The 16,860-nt window shown below is 37.8% G+C and overlaps 1 protein-coding gene across 2 annotated transcripts in view; it reads right to left on the bottom strand.

Annotated features, from left to right (window-relative positions):
- The window catches only part of LOC139950606 (synaptobrevin-like), a 23,253-nt gene extending 6,393 nt beyond the window's left edge, over positions 1-16,860 (bottom strand). The window contains exons 1-5 of one of the 2 annotated variants that reach the window (XM_071949364.1): positions 16,782-16,860; positions 8,112-8,172; positions 7,250-7,328; positions 5,517-5,648; positions 2,937-2,968 (exon numbers count right to left, since the gene is read on the bottom strand). In XM_071949364.1, coding sequence (XP_071805465.1) covers positions 2,952-2,968; positions 5,517-5,648; positions 7,250-7,328; positions 8,112-8,172; positions 16,782-16,783 — 291 coding nt within the window. In that variant the 5' untranslated portion in view covers positions 16,784-16,860 and the 3' untranslated portion in view covers positions 2,937-2,951. Of the gene's footprint in view, positions 1-2,936; positions 2,969-5,516; positions 5,649-7,249; positions 7,329-8,111; positions 8,173-16,781 lie in introns of those variants that run through there. The other variant, XM_071949363.1, reaches the window with a different exon arrangement.

Below are 16,860 nucleotides of genomic sequence, written 5' to 3'. Positions count from 1 at the left end.
ATGTAACTTGTGTTTTGAGCATTATTATGCTTTGCTGAACTGCTTCATGAAATTGGACCATGGCCTTTAAAAACAGTTTTTTCCTTTTTTTTCCCCCTCTGGATGGATGATGTTTTTTTTTATAGATGAATAATACCACATACTCTTTTCCCTCTGTACCACCGTGCATATGCAGTGATAGCACAATTTCCCTGAGGCTACCTGTTGGGCCGTTGTGCCCCCATTGCCCATTTGTGCCCCCATTGCCCATTTGTGCCCCCATTGCCCTATTGAGCCCCTGTTGCCCTGTTATGCCCCCATTGCCCAGTGCCCAACATCCCTTAATGTTGATTCCACTGATAAAACCCTAAACCTCGATGCCACAACCGCCTGTGTAACCCCCCCCCCCCCCCCCCCCAACATTGTGGCCTCATTGCCCTGTTGTGTCGCCATTGCCCAGTGCCCAACATCCCAAAATGTTGGTTCTGCTGAAAGAGTGTTACCTCCTTATAAAACCCTAAACCTCAGTGCCACAACCGCCTGTGTTACCCCCCCCCCCCCCCAACATTGTGGCCCCATTGCCCTGTTGTGTCGCCATTGCCCAGTGCCCAACATCCCAAAATGTTGATTCCGCTGAAAGAGTGTAACCTCCTTTTACAAACCGAAACCCCGATGCCACAACTGCCTGTGTTACAAAACCTGTGCATTATTACAAACGAGCACCACTGATTCAAGGTTCTGATTTGGATTTCTTTAGTGGTGGAAAAATGTTTCCCTGGAAACCATTGCGAGATGTATCAGTTACATCTTAGATCATATGAAAAAGCTCAAATCAAAGAAGTGCTCTACAGTAATGGCTTCGGATACCATTTTTAACTGGTAAATACCCAATTTTACATTTCCTGGAAAACCTTTAACAGGAAATTGCAAGTGTAATTTCAAAAGTTTGGAAAATTTGTTGTGGTCGGAAACAGAGGAAATTCTTCCAGTGGTGGATTGGGGAATCCCGGGTGTCCGGCGGGTTTTCCAGCACCGACCACTGTGGGCAGAAACCCTGCTGCAGCGTCAATGGAATTTAAAGGAACATAACAGAATTGGTTTTTGCTAACCAAACAGTTGCTGGCAGTGTAAGCACCTTATGTAATCCACCACATACATAGACTGACAAACCTGTAGAAGTTTGAGAGCGATCGGCCATCTGGGTCACGAGAGAATAGTGGAAAACTGATTACAAATTTTGCATTGCATCGATGCCAAAATAAAAATGAATAAAATGCTCACTGAGCGATAAACTTTTAACGCGTTGTTAGATTATTTATTTCTCATCAAATATATTATTTCAGACAGAAATATTTCAAGGGATGTTTTCTACTATCATCATCATTAGACCGTGTAAGTTTTATATAAATTTGTGATCTTCATGACTTTTGTTTCTTACCAATTCTGTAACGTTCCTTTAACAAAGCAATTCTTACATCATAACAGAGAGGTTTCAATCAGTGATATATCAAGTAAAATTATTCGACATGCAATAATATTTAAAATATGTAAAATCAAATCGCAAGTCTTCTGTTACGTTCTAAACACTTGCTGCACGAATCATACAACGTTCAATAAAACAGTCCCTACTGAACGTTTCAAAGACAATCAGTGCAAGATATATGGCAAACACGTACACACATGCAGATGGGCGATTAACAATTCATGCACTGTGATTAACTATTAATTAATTGATTAATTAATTAGGATCATCTGATCTCCCTCAACAGCCTTCAAATGTTTGCAGGACATGACGGATAAAGATTTGGTCTGACCAAGAAATGGGATTTGTCGTTAAATTGGGACACCCCCGGGGGTTGGTGCTGTATTGTTCACTGTTCACACAAATCAGGCAGCTTTGCAAAATTTCATTGTGTAAATAAAGTGTAAATGCTGATTCAGAAAGAGCAGTCTGTTAAAGGAACACGTTGCCTTGGATCGGTCGAGTTTGTCTTTGAAAAACGTTTGTAACCGTTTTTTATAAAATGCATATGGGTAGAAAGATGTTGTAAAAGTAGAATACAATGATCCACACAAACATGCCTCGAAATTGCGTGGTTTTCCTTTTACCTCGTCGACTAACACGTCGGCCATTTATGGGGGTCAAAATTTTGACTCCCATAAATGGCCGACGGTGATAGTTCGCACAGTAGAAGGAAAACCACGCAATTTCAAGGCAAACTTGTGTGGATCATTCTATGCTACTTTTAAAACATCTTTCCAACCATATGCATTATATAAAAAACGGTTACAAACGCTTTTGTTTGACAAACTCGTCCGATCCAAGGCAACGTGTTCCTTTAAGTGCCGGTCAGAACTATCAATTTCTTAAAAACTTGAACAAATAAGGGTGGATGTGTATAAGAAACTAATTAAAACTCAAAATTTTGAATTTCAATAAAACATTTTTTAAACAAATTATATAGGGGAAAAATGTTTTTAAAAAGGTTTTCGAATTGAAAATTGGGCTGCGTGGGTCAAACAACTTTTTGGATGGGAAAAAAAAAATAATTGGTAATTCTGAACAGCCAACAGTGACATTCTCCAGGGAATCTTTGATGGAAATTTGCCCCCCCCCAAAAAAATAAAAAAAAAAATAAAAAAAAAATAAATAAATATAACAAACATAAATCAAAATTCCCAACTGGGGCCGGAATGACCGACTGTTTGGGGCACTGTTTCAACAGTTCTTTGCTAGGTTCAGGTTCATATCAGGCAAGTTGATTCCTCTGTTAAATTTCAACGTACTTCAACCAAAACAGCCATGCCGCAGACTACAAAGACTTGTTGAGAGAGAAAAGATTGTGACAAGACCAATATGCAGAGTGTCTCCTTGCAGTGTTTGTTTTTAAAATATTTATATTTTTAATGCACAAGAACGGAGCAACGGCTGCTAACATGTACAACGCAAGTATCAAAGTTTTAACCATACCTTACTGTGTGGCCCATACTGTAAATACAAGCAGTGAGGCAAGTGATAAAAAAATGCATTCATTGAAAAAGTAGAGAGAGAGAGAGAAGGAGGAAGGAGAAGGGGAGATGGGAAAGTGGAAAAAGGAAGAGAAAAAAAAGCAAATGCAAAAATTACTATTCTTAATCCCCGATGCAAATTTAACATCTCTTATAATCGTTGCGGTACCCGCTGCAAAAACATAGGATTCAAACTGACTGCCTCTAGCTACCGGGTAACCTCGGTAGTCTAGTTGGTAAGACACTGCTCTAGAATTGCAAGGGTCGTGGGTTCGAATCCCACCCGAGTAACATGCCTGTGATATTTTTTTTCACCGGACTCGGGAAAGTACTGAGTATACAGTGCTAACACCCGAGTAACATGCCTGTGATATTTTTTTCACCGGACTCGGGAAAGTACTGAGTATACAGTGCTAACACACATCGGAGTATGGTAAAATAAAAAAATAAAAAATTAGTATTCTTTATCCCCAATGCAAATTTAACATCTCCTAAAATGCGAGTCATTTTAACATTTGATACAATTTCAGAGCTGCCGATTTGTGCATCTCGCATTCAGTTTGTGCTAGAATCAGGTTGTGAATGCGAATGTATCTTCATGTAGACAGCTATTGTATGCACACTTGAAGACAATTATTGAAAGCTGTCGATTCAAAGTTTTAAAGGCACTGGACACCTTTGGTAATTAACAAAGACCAGTAATCTCACTTGGTGTATCCCTACATATGCATAAAATAATGAATCAATTGGTCATCAAAGTTGAAAGAAACACCCTTGTAGCACAATGTGCGTGCTTTCAGATGCCAGAGAAAGGCTTCAGGCCTAAAGTCTTTCTCAAATTAAAATATTTTAGTGAGAAATTACCTGTTTCTTAAAACCTTTTCTACTATCAATAGCTCTCTATTGCGCGTTAACCAAGTAATTTTTTATGCTAATATGTATTTTGAGTAACTTCCAAACGTGTCCAGTGACTTTAAGAGAAACAATTCTCCTGTTCACTATATTAAGTACTAAACTGTTCTCCTGAAGAGGCAAGAAGCATAGGAAATGAAGCAGCCTGTAATGAGGTATTACTCAAGGAATTGATGAAGATGCAAAAGGAAAATTATCGGAGATCAAATGCAATGTTCATTCCGATGAGAATGGTACACACACAAGACAATGTAATGCATGTTTGCTTAGTATGGAGATAGAAACTTGTTAACCCTCCTACTGTCTGCCATTTAATATCATCTACTGTGGTTTGGAATGATATATGCTAGTAAATTCATGTTCACATCACACAACACAGTTAACCCTTCTACTGTCTGACCATTTAATATAATCCACTGTGGTTTGGAATGTTGGATGAGGTAGTGAACGCAGCTACATGTACACAGCACACAGTTAACCCTCCTACTGTCTGTCCATTCAATATCATCTACTATTGTTTGGGTTGGTGATGAATGCATCTACATCACAGCACACAGTTAACCCTCCAACTGTCTGACCATTCACTATCAGTATCATCTACTGTGGTTTGGAATGTTGGATGTGGTGGTGAATGCATCTACATGTACACAGCACACATTTAACCCTCCTACTGTCTGACCATTCACTATCAGTATCATCGACTGTGGTTTGGAATATTAGATGCCGTGGTGAATGCATCTACATGTACACAGCACACAGTTAACCCTCCTACTGCTTGTCTATTCAATCTTAATGTCCACTATGGTTTGGAATGATAGATGTACTATATGATAGATGTACATTATATTCCAGCCTGCAGTATGAAACTATGGGGTGAACGCATCTTCATTGCCAATTCTCAATCTAAATGTTGTGATCCCCGACAAAATTGTCTTTGAACATAAAGTCATCGACCACAAAACCTCCAGATAAAAAAACTGCAGTACAAAATAGAAAGATGCTGCAGCAGCGGTGGTGTATTACACAGACACAAACAAAACATGAACACAGACCGAGCGATGAAACAAGCAAATACCAGTGCCACAAGAACACTTTGTCAACACTTTGTCTGTCTTAAAAAAAGAAGGTGATCTCAAAGAAGCCGACGTGCTATCTATTTTGTCTATCTCTAAAGCCTAGTTAATTCTTCTTGTAAATACCAAAGCGATATAAAATTTTGTTCTTGGTGCGAATGTTTCGCAGGAGTTGAGCGCAGCTCTACTCTTTGTATGTCGTTCGCAATCACAGGAACTATAACCGAGCTTAAGAAGGGGAGTTGTAAAATAGTTAACAATGCACAATGTGTAACAGTTTGACACTACTGATCAGCATTTCTTTTAAAGCGAGATAAATGAGATTTAAAAAATATTTTTTGAGTAGTTTGGTCGTTGTTGACCAACAGATTCATTAAATGCAGAACTCAGATACAATTTCAATTTATTAGAAAAATACTTTAAATTTTGGTCGAGCCAACTACTGTAAAGAAACAGCGGCAAAAAAATCACAAAATTTACAGATCAGATTTTTCTGAGAGTGGGCATGGCAGGAGAGGCAAGAGGGGTAGGGGTGTGGCTTACCAATTATAATGATGAGAATAATAATGATAATGATTGCGAGAATTATCATCATCTTGCAATTTTTCCACCAATATTTCCTCTTCAGCTTGCCGGCATTTGTCTCAAATTGTGAGGCTCCCTGCTGTAGAGCATCTGAAAGTATGCAAGAAAAACCCATCAGCGATAAAATTCTAATTGTAAAAATGTTTTTTATTGTATTTACACTTTATCTACGGAATAGAGTCAAAGAGCTCTTTATTTTATGACAAATACTTAGGCCTACATGTTATACAATTCAATTACTTTTTATTAGATCCCAAAAAGGGTAATTCAAATGCTTGCATACAGTCACAAAATTAAATTTTAAAAACATTAAAAACAGTTCTAGGGCTATGTACAATTATAAAAAAAAAATACTCAAAACTACAAAAAAGTGGTACGAGTTAATTTGAATGATGAGACAAAATTTAAATAAGTGCCTTGTGAAAATATCATTATCTTTCATGTCTTTAGCAGATATACAATGATTCGGGACCCTCACAAGTTTCCCCGTGGCTTGTATGCCAGGCAGCCTATATACTGGGTGACCTACTACACACCTATCGGCATAAATACACAACACATATTAATATTAAAGATCAAAACACAGTGTACTTGTTCATTGGTAAATTATCTCAATGTGCAAAAGACACTTTTGTTTTACAAACAAAACAAAGAACTGAAAACACAATTGCCAAAGACATGCGTTCCCAATACTACATACAGTACGATTGAATACCAGTCTCATTTAACAGTTCAAAAAATAATACACACTGGATAGAAAGTGAGACATTACCATGAAAATACTTAAACGCAAAATACATACAGTATAGAAATCGTTAAAGTCAACACACAATAATATAGAGAAGATACATGTATGGCTTTACATCCCATCTAAAAGACAAAGATATTAGGGTTAAATATTTTACTTATGGGGGGACAGAAGTACCACAAAGGGGACTCAAACTCAAGCCGTATCCGAATAAGCGGCTACAGCTACAGTATGACTGTTGCTAAGGATGTCATGTACATGTACTTCAATGCATGAAGACGCAGCGATCCAGTTGAAGCCATAGCCATAGCTTCCAACTTGAATACGGCCTTAGACTCTTTCAATACAAGAGTGTACGCCTGGGGCACTAGACTGCCCCGCTAGTTGAACATTTGCAAAATTAGAATCAAATCGGGTTTTGGACCTCTTACTACATAAATTTGAAAATTAGAAAATGAAAATCCAAGGAAGGAGCAAGTTGCAAAGTAAAAGTGAATTTGGAGGCTTCAAGGTCGACCTCCATTTCTTTGGCTAAGATAATTGAAAAGGATAACAAATAATGAATTGGAAGATAGAATAATGACAACATAGACAGCTTTTCAGTAAAATATTCAATCAATGAATTAATAAATCAATCAAACAAACAATCAATCAGTTAATCAATCAATGAATCAATCAGTTTTTGTAAATTCTGTACATTTTGTGAATGAATAGTGATCGTTTGGAAAGTAAAAAAAAAGTCAATCAGTCAGTCATTCAGTCAATCAATCAATAAATAAATCATTCAAACAATCAATCAAATAATCAATCAATCAAGCCTGTAAACGGTTCCATTGCTTAGCGACTGATCATCTAGTTACATGTTTACACTATCATGGTTTTGATAACAGCCAAGAGCTCATTCTAGTTTCAAAGAAAATTCAAGACAAAAAAGAGAACCGACCTGCGCGATCGTCCAACTCCGATAGCTTCTGATCCCTTTCCAGTACTTTGTCTACATTCACTCGCATAATATCAACCACCTGTTAAAACAAAACAATAAACAGTATAAATTACAATAAAGAAATGTTCAGTTAATTCAGGAGGGGGAAACCAATACAATTAGGAGCCAATTTCATGGCACTGCTTAACGCTTAATTCTGCGCTTACGATCACCATTCCTTGTGTTTAGGGCAAGTGCCGAATTGGCAAGAGCTGTGTATAGTGAAGGATCCCTAGGAACATAGAGTGCGCATGCATACAAGCAAAAAATTCCCAGGCTAACCTGTGAAACAGGCTTGACGCACTTCTAAGCGCAGAATTCATTGCTTCTAGAAACACTGATTCTTTATTTACAGTATTGCTGAGAGATCAAATTGGACACCAAATCCACATGCAAGGTTCTGGTCCAAAGTGGGATTTGGTCCAAAGTGGGATTTGAACCAGGGTCCACAGAGGAGAAAGGCAGGGAATCAAACCACTGAGCCAACAGGTTATACCTTATTTTACAGATATTAAAAAAACTCGAACCATGTACATAACCTAACATCCCACTCAAAGGAAACAAAATTATGGTTAAGTGCCACAACTGAGACCCGAACCCATACTCTGACAACACCAGGGCCCATTTTCATAAAGCAGCTTTTAAAAGCACAAAAAGCACCTACATGTAAGCACAGTAAAATTATGCTTACTGGCACAGGGTTATCAGCTAAAACACTGTATCACATGTATACAATGTGTGACTGGTTTCCTGCTCATATCTGCTAAGCAGAAAATTGTGAAGGACTATTTTTTACTAAGCATTACAAACGAGGCTCACTTACCTCATCCACTTGAGCCTGGGTTTGCTGTAACCTCTTATTACTCGGTGCTGGCTGAGAAGCCCTGCGATTAGAAAGATAAGAAAAACATGATTAGCGAGAGTGATGATTACTTTGCTATAATTCAACATGCCTTGGATTTCATCTTTGAGAGGTCAAGTTCTTTTCATTTTGCAAAATACACTTGCATTAGAATACCGTCATCCAAAAGATCTTTCGGGGACAAGTCTTTTTCTGCTTCAGTGTCCAGACTTTGGAACAGGCTCCCTGAAAAAATGTTGAAGAAGTTTTTACAAATTTTCCTCTTTCCAATGGAATTTTAATTTTGCTTGGTTTTTTTTTGTATTATTTTTTGCTTTGCAAAGCTTTTCCCATAGGTTTTTATATGTTGAACCTTTTTAATACTCTTCTAATGTGCTGTTTCTTGTGCTTTTTACGTGTGTGCATAAATTTGTTTTCTATTGTATTTAATTTCAATTTTTATTGTAAAGCACAATGGTCTATTTTGGAAATGCGCTATATATAAATCTTTTTAATAATAATAATAATAATAATAATAATAATAATAATAATACTAATACTATAACATTATTTATAAGGGAAACCTCTGAAGTACTATCCAGGCCAATACCAGGGCAACAGAGGCATCCTTGATATTTCACGCCCGCTTCAAAGTGGGCACAATATTTACTTTTATCATTGACGCCAGTTAGTAAAAAATATTTAAAAATCAGCCATCGGACTTCAGGGTACATGAACGACGTACAGATGGGCAAAGTTCAATCACTGACACTATCACACCACCTATGTACAACGACACGGAATTAAAAATCTGCGGACACAAAAACGGGGGTTAGAACAGGAACAAAGTCATTGATTAACATGCTAAATTCCAAATGAACACAATGTACATTACATTTTAAGTCAAGCCCAAAGAGAACTTTTGAATTCAAAACACGATAATAAAAACTGCTATTTTTTGTTCATGGTTTTACTAAGTACACAAATCTGTTTTAAAGACCATATAACTTGTAACATCACACCACAGAGCCCGAGCTTCCAGCAGGCGAGACCTGTTTACAGCGCAACTGATGAAAACATGAAATCTGATATTTTATGGAGATTGCACTGTTTGATGTTGATCAACTTTAGACACAGAAAGGGAACACATCTCAAAACTTATTCAGCTGTTCTTTAAAACACTTGAATGTTCACACGTATAATACTAGTGGAAATTTCCCAAATGACCAGTGCAGTATCTCGCCTGCCAGAAAATGCCAGGGAATGTACACGGTAACTCTTTATGTAAACAAAGGTTACATGGGCTAATGGCATGCTATATTTTTTTTTATAATTCGTGTGTAGGTAAAGCACTCACATGCAGACAAGTAAGTGAATCCTCAACTTTCCCATGCGCTAATTTGAACATCTTCAAAAACTGAGAGTCCCATGGTATTCATGGCATACATACATGTGTACAGTTTGATCATACAATGATAACAAACATTTAGTTTCGTACAGTAAGACCTGGGGGTTGGGTTTGTCTTGGGGGAGGGGAGCTTATCTTGGCAGAGTTGGCATCTACATTTGTAGACTAGGGTGGGGTTCGGGTAGGGTTGGCATATGGACTAGGGTGTGGAAGGGGTACGGTGTGCATCTGGACTGAGGCGAAGTCGTTTAGATGTTTTTTTTTTTCTGGGGTAACTTCACAAGATTTAGTAGACTTACAAGTAACACTTACATGTAAACATGTAGTTATAAAACACTGTATGGCATACACAGCTTGATAAAATTCATAAGTGTCTTACATACATATAATGGGGATGGGATAGAAGGGTTCCAGATTGAGGAAGTGGATGCAGTGGGGGGGGGGGGGGGGGGGGGGTGGTCAGGGTAGGAAATATTTGTTTTGTTAATTTTTCAGTCCAGTTTTCAGTTTAGAATAGGAAATATATAAGTATGGCACAAACCAGAAGGGGATGTGTTAGCTACATATAGGTGTAACTTATTTTATCAAAAATGGCCACCTGTGCTCTTTGTCTTAAATTTATGAAACATTTCCTCTTTCAACAAAAAAATGAAACAACAGAGTCATATACACATCACATTCACAATTAAGCTTCAAACAAAGGTTTTGAATTTAAAGATAATATAATTTAAATGAGCAGGGAGGCTGTGCTTGCCTACTGTACACTGATGGCCATCTTTGTAAAGTCGAAAATATCAAACATTTACACAAACAAAACAGAAGTCTATTAAATTTACCTTGGAGGCTGATTGGGATTAGCTGGAGCGTCCCTTTGAAGCGATAAATTATACAATATTAATAAATTACTTAATTAATTAACAAAAAGATTACTTAATTAATTAACAAAATCAACAAAAAAACAACAACTTGGGATTCGAACCGCCCGTAGCTGCCGGGCAACCTCGATAGTCTAGTTGGTAAGACACTGCTCTAGAATTGCAAGGGTCGTGGGTTCGAATCCCACCCGAGTAACATGCCTGTGATATTTTTTTCACAGGACTCGGGAAAGTACTGAGTATACAGTGCTAACACACATACCCATCGGTTTAAAGGTAAAAAACAAAATTAATATACTAAATAAGTGGTCAACGCCCCAACTGTAAAATCCAGGCCTGCTACATGTACATGTATTTCATTCCAGAAATGACATGGCAGGGTCGACCCTTGGTAAAGGACACTTCGTTATACAGCCAATCTGAATTTCTACTGGAACGATTCAAAGGCCACCAGCCCCGGAAAATACTGGTCTAAACCTTAGGTACCAAATGTAGTAGGCTCTTCTTAACCACTACAACATGCATACCGTCATGCAAAAATATATTCTTTACCACATCGTGGTTTAAAACACAACCTAGTTTTGATCAAGTGGGATTCGACACTTTGCATGGTCTTTTGGAGGAAAACAATTAAATAAAAAATGATCTGATCGAAATGTCTCGTTGAACCCGGCGCTTCTTTTTAGAACCACCCCTAACTCATTTAGTGATTATCATTACATGGTGTTACCGCAAACCTTTTACTGAGGGAATAAAAGGGTGGCGATGAGTTCTTAAACTGCCATTTAAAACTGGCAGGATCATTGCCATGCAAGGTCTCCACTAATACATGTAGGAAAAGAGAAACTGTCCGGGGTATTTATAGTCTTAATTTCATTTTTTTTTAAACCCACCACATACATAGTGTCAAGCTATAACCCACACAGTGCACTACATGAGTGTCAGTGTAATGAATGTACCATACAACAATTACATTCATGATCAATTTGATTGATAATATTATTTATAAATCTACACCCAGCTTGAAGTACCAGGTCAAACTCATTAGTCCAACTCCTTTAATAAATTAGCTGTGCATACGTCATTGACATGTACAGTTTGGGTCAACCATCTGCAATTACTGTTACATGGTTTATGCACAGTTCAGTGTGTGTGTGTTCCGTGTTGACGAGTAAACGACACCAGTTCACATTTTATATGGTGACAGACCAAGGAAGGGAGTGTATTATGTGACGTCTCTTGGAAACAATGTATATATATAAATAATCAATAAAAAATAAACAAATAAAAAATAAACAAATAAATAAATAAATTTAATGTTAAAGGCAGGTGGACACTATTGGTAATTACTCAAAATATTTATTAGCATAAAACCTTACTTGGTGACGAGTAATGGGGAGCTTTTGATGGTATAAAACATTGTGAGAAACGGCTCCCTCTGAAGTAACAAAGTTTTCGTGAAAGAAGTAATTTTCTATGAATTTGATTTTCAAGACCTCAGATCTAGAATTTGAGGTCTCCAAATCATTCTTTCATTATTAGCTCGCAACACCGACGACCAATCAAGCTCAAAATTTCACATGTTTGTTATCTTATGCATACGTTGAGAAACACCAAGTGGAAAGACTTATTTTTGACAGTTACCAAAGCGTCCAGTGTCTTTTAAGGGTCATACTCAGAGTGTAATGTACATTGTATTCTTCATAAGCAGAACCTCTTTATAAAGGAACACGCTGCCTTGGATCTGACGAGTTGGTATATAAAAACTGTTTGTGACCGTTTGAAAATATGAAATGCATAGTGGTTGGAAAGATGTTTTAAACGTAGAATACATTGATCCACAAAAATATGCCTCTGCGTGGTTTTCCTTTTGCTTTGCTAACTACATGTAACACGGTCAGCCATTTATTTGACATCCATAAATGGCCACTGTCGGCCATTTATTTGACTCCCATACATGCCTGACCGGGTTAGTCGACGAGATAAAAAGGAAAACCACGCAATTTCGAGGCTAATTTCAGGGCTGTATGCTTCGGGCACCAAGGCATTTTTTCTTTGGCAAAGGACACCTTATGAGGAAATTGTAAATTTCTACTGGAGCATTTCAAGGGCACCAAGGCAATGGCAAGGGGCAACGGAGGCAATCGCCTTCATTGCCTTCGTGAAGTATCAGGCCTGTAATTTGTGTGGATCATTGTACTCTACTTTTAACTGAAAACACCTTTCCATCCATGCATTTTATAACAAACGCTTTTCAAAGACCAACTCGGCCGATCCAAGCCAACGTGTTCCTTTAACCAACAGTGCTCTTTAAACCGAGAGCCAATTGTATACATGTACTAACAACAAAACGCAGTAATGTCCCTTTGTACATACTGCACATTTTGCCATGACAGTGTACATGTATGCACTTGCCATTGCACACTGCACTGTACTGCTTATTCATATACCTAGTGCATGCCCACATAACTGAGTTACAGTCAATTAATATTCACGACATCTAATATGCTGATCTGTAGTACATCATGTATGCACAGTGCATGCCCACACAACTGAGTTACAGTCAATTAATATTCATGACATCTAATATGCTGATCTGTAGTACATCATGTATGCACAGTGCATGCCCACATAACTGAGTTACATTCAATTAATATTCATGACATCTAATATGCTGATCTGTAGTACATCATGTATGCACAGTGCATGCCCACACAACTGAGTTACAGTCAATTAATATTCATGACATCTAATATGCTGATCTGTAGTACATCATGTATGCACAAGAGATACAATGCAGTGCAATACATTATTACTCATCAGAATGCAAAGTAGTTTTGTCTTCTTAATTATTATTATTATTACACATCCATACTGTGTAAATATGAAATTATCTTTATCGTGTCAATCGCAATGAAGCACGAGTTCACTCCCCGCCCAGGGGGGGGGGGGGGGGAGGGGGAACTTAGGACCACATTACAAAGTTTCACCTTTGGACTGCATGCTCTAGGCCAGTGATTTTAGCATCGGGCCAGTAAGCCAACAACCTTAGTCTGGCGATCTTGCGGAATATGTCCACCAGTGGACATCAACCCAGGATGAATGCACAATCTCAGAAGTGTTACTGACAGTAACACTTCTCAGATTCAGATTTGTGGGCATCACAACTGATATCTTTTTACATACCACATTACTTCAAAAAGAAATGTTACTAAAAATGCTTTATACTATCAAAGAAAGCTGACTGTAGGCTTCAACTGTACCACTAAAGGCCGAGTCACACTGCTGCGATAGTGTAAACGATAACGATAACGACACAAAGAGAACGCATTCTATTGGTGGAATTGCTCCACGCAGAATACGCTCACGCTTATTCCACCAATCAAGGGGCGTGCATTTTTAACATTCTCGTTTTCGTTCTCGTTATCGAGGCCTGTGTGACCGGGCGTTTATTATTAGCGGACATTTTCCTGTAGCACCTTACACGGAAGCTACAGTATTAACTTTCTCAAATCTATAACAAAAAAAACATTTCGCGCTCTAAATCTAAATCTTCTAAGTTGAATCGGCCACAAATCGGACCAAGCATCTTTATCTTTAAGCACTTGGAAGATAAGACGGTGGGTATCGTAATAATAAGAAGGTGATACAGGAAACACTCAAAAACAGAGTGGAGATGTAAACAGCTAGCTTTACATCACACTGACTGAGCATTCTCTCAAACTATGCACCCTCCATCCCCATGAATCAATACACGGAGGAAAATCAATAAGCCTTAGCCACGCTAAGAACAAGGCAAAGCCTATCTGTATCTCCAGCATCATGTCAAATTAATACATTGTGTACATTGTCTGTGAATATATTACTCTTGTTTGTGCATGAACATGTACACATGTGGACACGGGAGAGTATGAAACAAAAATATGTGTAGGCCTACATTTGTCATTCATTTACATGTAATTGCAAATCCTGCCAGTATGTAGATACCAGCAAATCGCCTGCCGATATGCGAGTATTTTGGCCTATACATACGTGAAAATCTTGGATGATACGCTAACAAAAATGATAATAATAGCTACTTTTTTAAATCATCAAAGTGAAAACCTTGTAGATTGCTCCAGACTGCACAGAAAACCAAGAAAAATACAAATGTAGAAAATATCCCAAGACTTTTTTTATCAGCCAAACAAACAAATATGGATGGTCAAGTGCGCGTGTGTGTGGTGTGTCCACAAGTTGAATAATGAGAGATACCTGCATATTAAAGACACTGGACACTATTGGTAATTGTCAAAGACTAGTCTTCACAGTTGGTGTATCTCAACATATATGCATAAAATAACAGACCTGGGTAAATTTAAACTCAATCGGTCGTCCAAGTTGCGTGATAATAATGAAAGAAAAAAACACCTTGTCACACAAAGTTGTGTGGTTTCATTTCAGGTGGTTGATTTCAAGACCTCAAATTCTAAATCTGAGGTCTCAAAATTAAATTCGTGAAAAACTACTTCTTTCTTGAAAACTACATTACTTCAGAGGGAGCCGTTTCTCACAATGTTTTATATTATCAACCTCTCCCCATTACTTGTTAGCAAGAAAGGTTTTATTGCCAATAATTATTTTGAGTAATTACCATTGCGTATTGCGTATTGACTAATCACAATGCAACGAAGGTCTGACACTAAAGTACGACATGCGTGAGCGTATGCTTGGCGCATGCAGCAGAGTTGTTCAGAAAGGCATTGGAGAGCCCCCATGTGCGTCGTGGGCGGAGCCTACTGGATTGGTCTATTGCCTCCATAACCCCTGGTCATTGTATTTGTTTGTGTGTCTTCTCTTGTTCCAGTCTTCTCTTACAAAACCGAGGTACAGGAAGGAGGATAGGGCAAAGTTTCTGTATGGTGCCCTCACTTTTTCATTCAACATAAAATAATATAGTATCTGATTTACCCCAATTAGATATCCCCTTTTGTAAAAATTTGTGAAAAAGTGGCGGCGCCATACGGAAAGTTATCTGAGGATAGATAGCCAACATTGTTGGGCTGGTTTAAATGGCTCAATTAATCTTTAAATATATTGCGACTACGATTATTAATAAGACCGATAAAAGAGCGCCATAACACAGACCAACAAGGTGGTCCAGGGGTCGAAATTGCCACAAGCCCGCTAGCCCGAGACTACCAGATTTACAGCCGGGCTACTGATTTTTCCAGTTTGATAGCCCGACAGGCTAGTGGAAAAATAATGCAAAAATCATCATCACAAACAATAAAGGGAAAAGTTTCCGTATGGCGCCACCACTTTTTCATTCGAAATAAAATAATATATTATCTAATTTACCTGATTGATATATCCCTTTTTGTAAAAATGAGTGAAAAAGTGGTGGCGCCATACGGAAAGTTATCCCAATAAAGAACTATGTTATTGGTGTATTGTTAAGTTTGAGCCGTGACGCGAGACATAATGTGTCTTTCGGGCTACCAAAATCTAATCAGGGCTACTAAAAATTATTGGTCACTAGCCCTGCTGACTACCATGAAAATACACTTAATTTCGACCCCTGTGGGCTATGGAATAGAATGATGTCTTGGGTCCCGACTCTTGCTTCTACTTCTACTTCTACTTGGATACTTGGTAGGGTCCATAAGACAGGACGTAAAGCCCTCTGCTGCAGGGTTGGATAACTTTCCGTGTGGCGCCACCACTTTTTCACTAATTTTTACAAAAGAAGATATCTCATGGAGGTTAATTATAGATACTATATTATTTCATATTGAATGAAAAAGTGGTGGCGCCATACGGAAATTTTTCCCTATTTTATTTCTAAGTATTAAGCTTATTATAATTATAAAATAATAACATATTCAACCATGCCAAATCAAAGTGAATTCACCACAACAAATGTTGTCTTGACTCTTGTAATGTTTTTACTTTTTTGGCAGGCGTTTCCATGATTTCTGAGCCAGTGTTTTATTTTGTTTCATCAAGACATTTTTAAGGATTAAGTTAGATTAATTAAGTATTCACAACCTAGAAATAAACCTGTTAAAATTGAACAACAAATATTAAACAACCAATCGTATCAAAAAATTATAATTTAGTCCAAATTCCATGGTCGGCTAACCACACTGCACTGTGTTGTATGGCAATTGACAAGTGCACTTAACACGACTTTAGCATGGCATTGCAATTCCAATGCATAAAAATCCGACACACAGGGCACTGGGATCGTCATAATATTTTTCAGAATTTCTCCCTTTTCCAAATACTGAACACAAACAGCGACACACCATAATTAACCATTGAAGTTATCTTTCCCTACATATATTGTAAATCGTCAAAATATTTTGAAAAGTGATAAATACTTACATTTTTGTGAAGATTTACTGGTAGCTCGACGAAAAAAACACAGCGGTATTGAACAAAGATGGCGAGCTGAGCTATGACG

The sequence above is a fragment of the Asterias amurensis genome, chromosome 18 (genome assembly GCF_032118995.1).
Source record: "Asterias amurensis chromosome 18, ASM3211899v1".
NCBI lineage: Eukaryota > Metazoa > Echinodermata > Asteroidea > Forcipulatida > Asteriidae > Asterias > Asterias amurensis.
The sequence above is the reverse complement of the archived record's forward strand: the minus strand, read 5'-3'. Positions and strand labels throughout refer to the sequence as shown.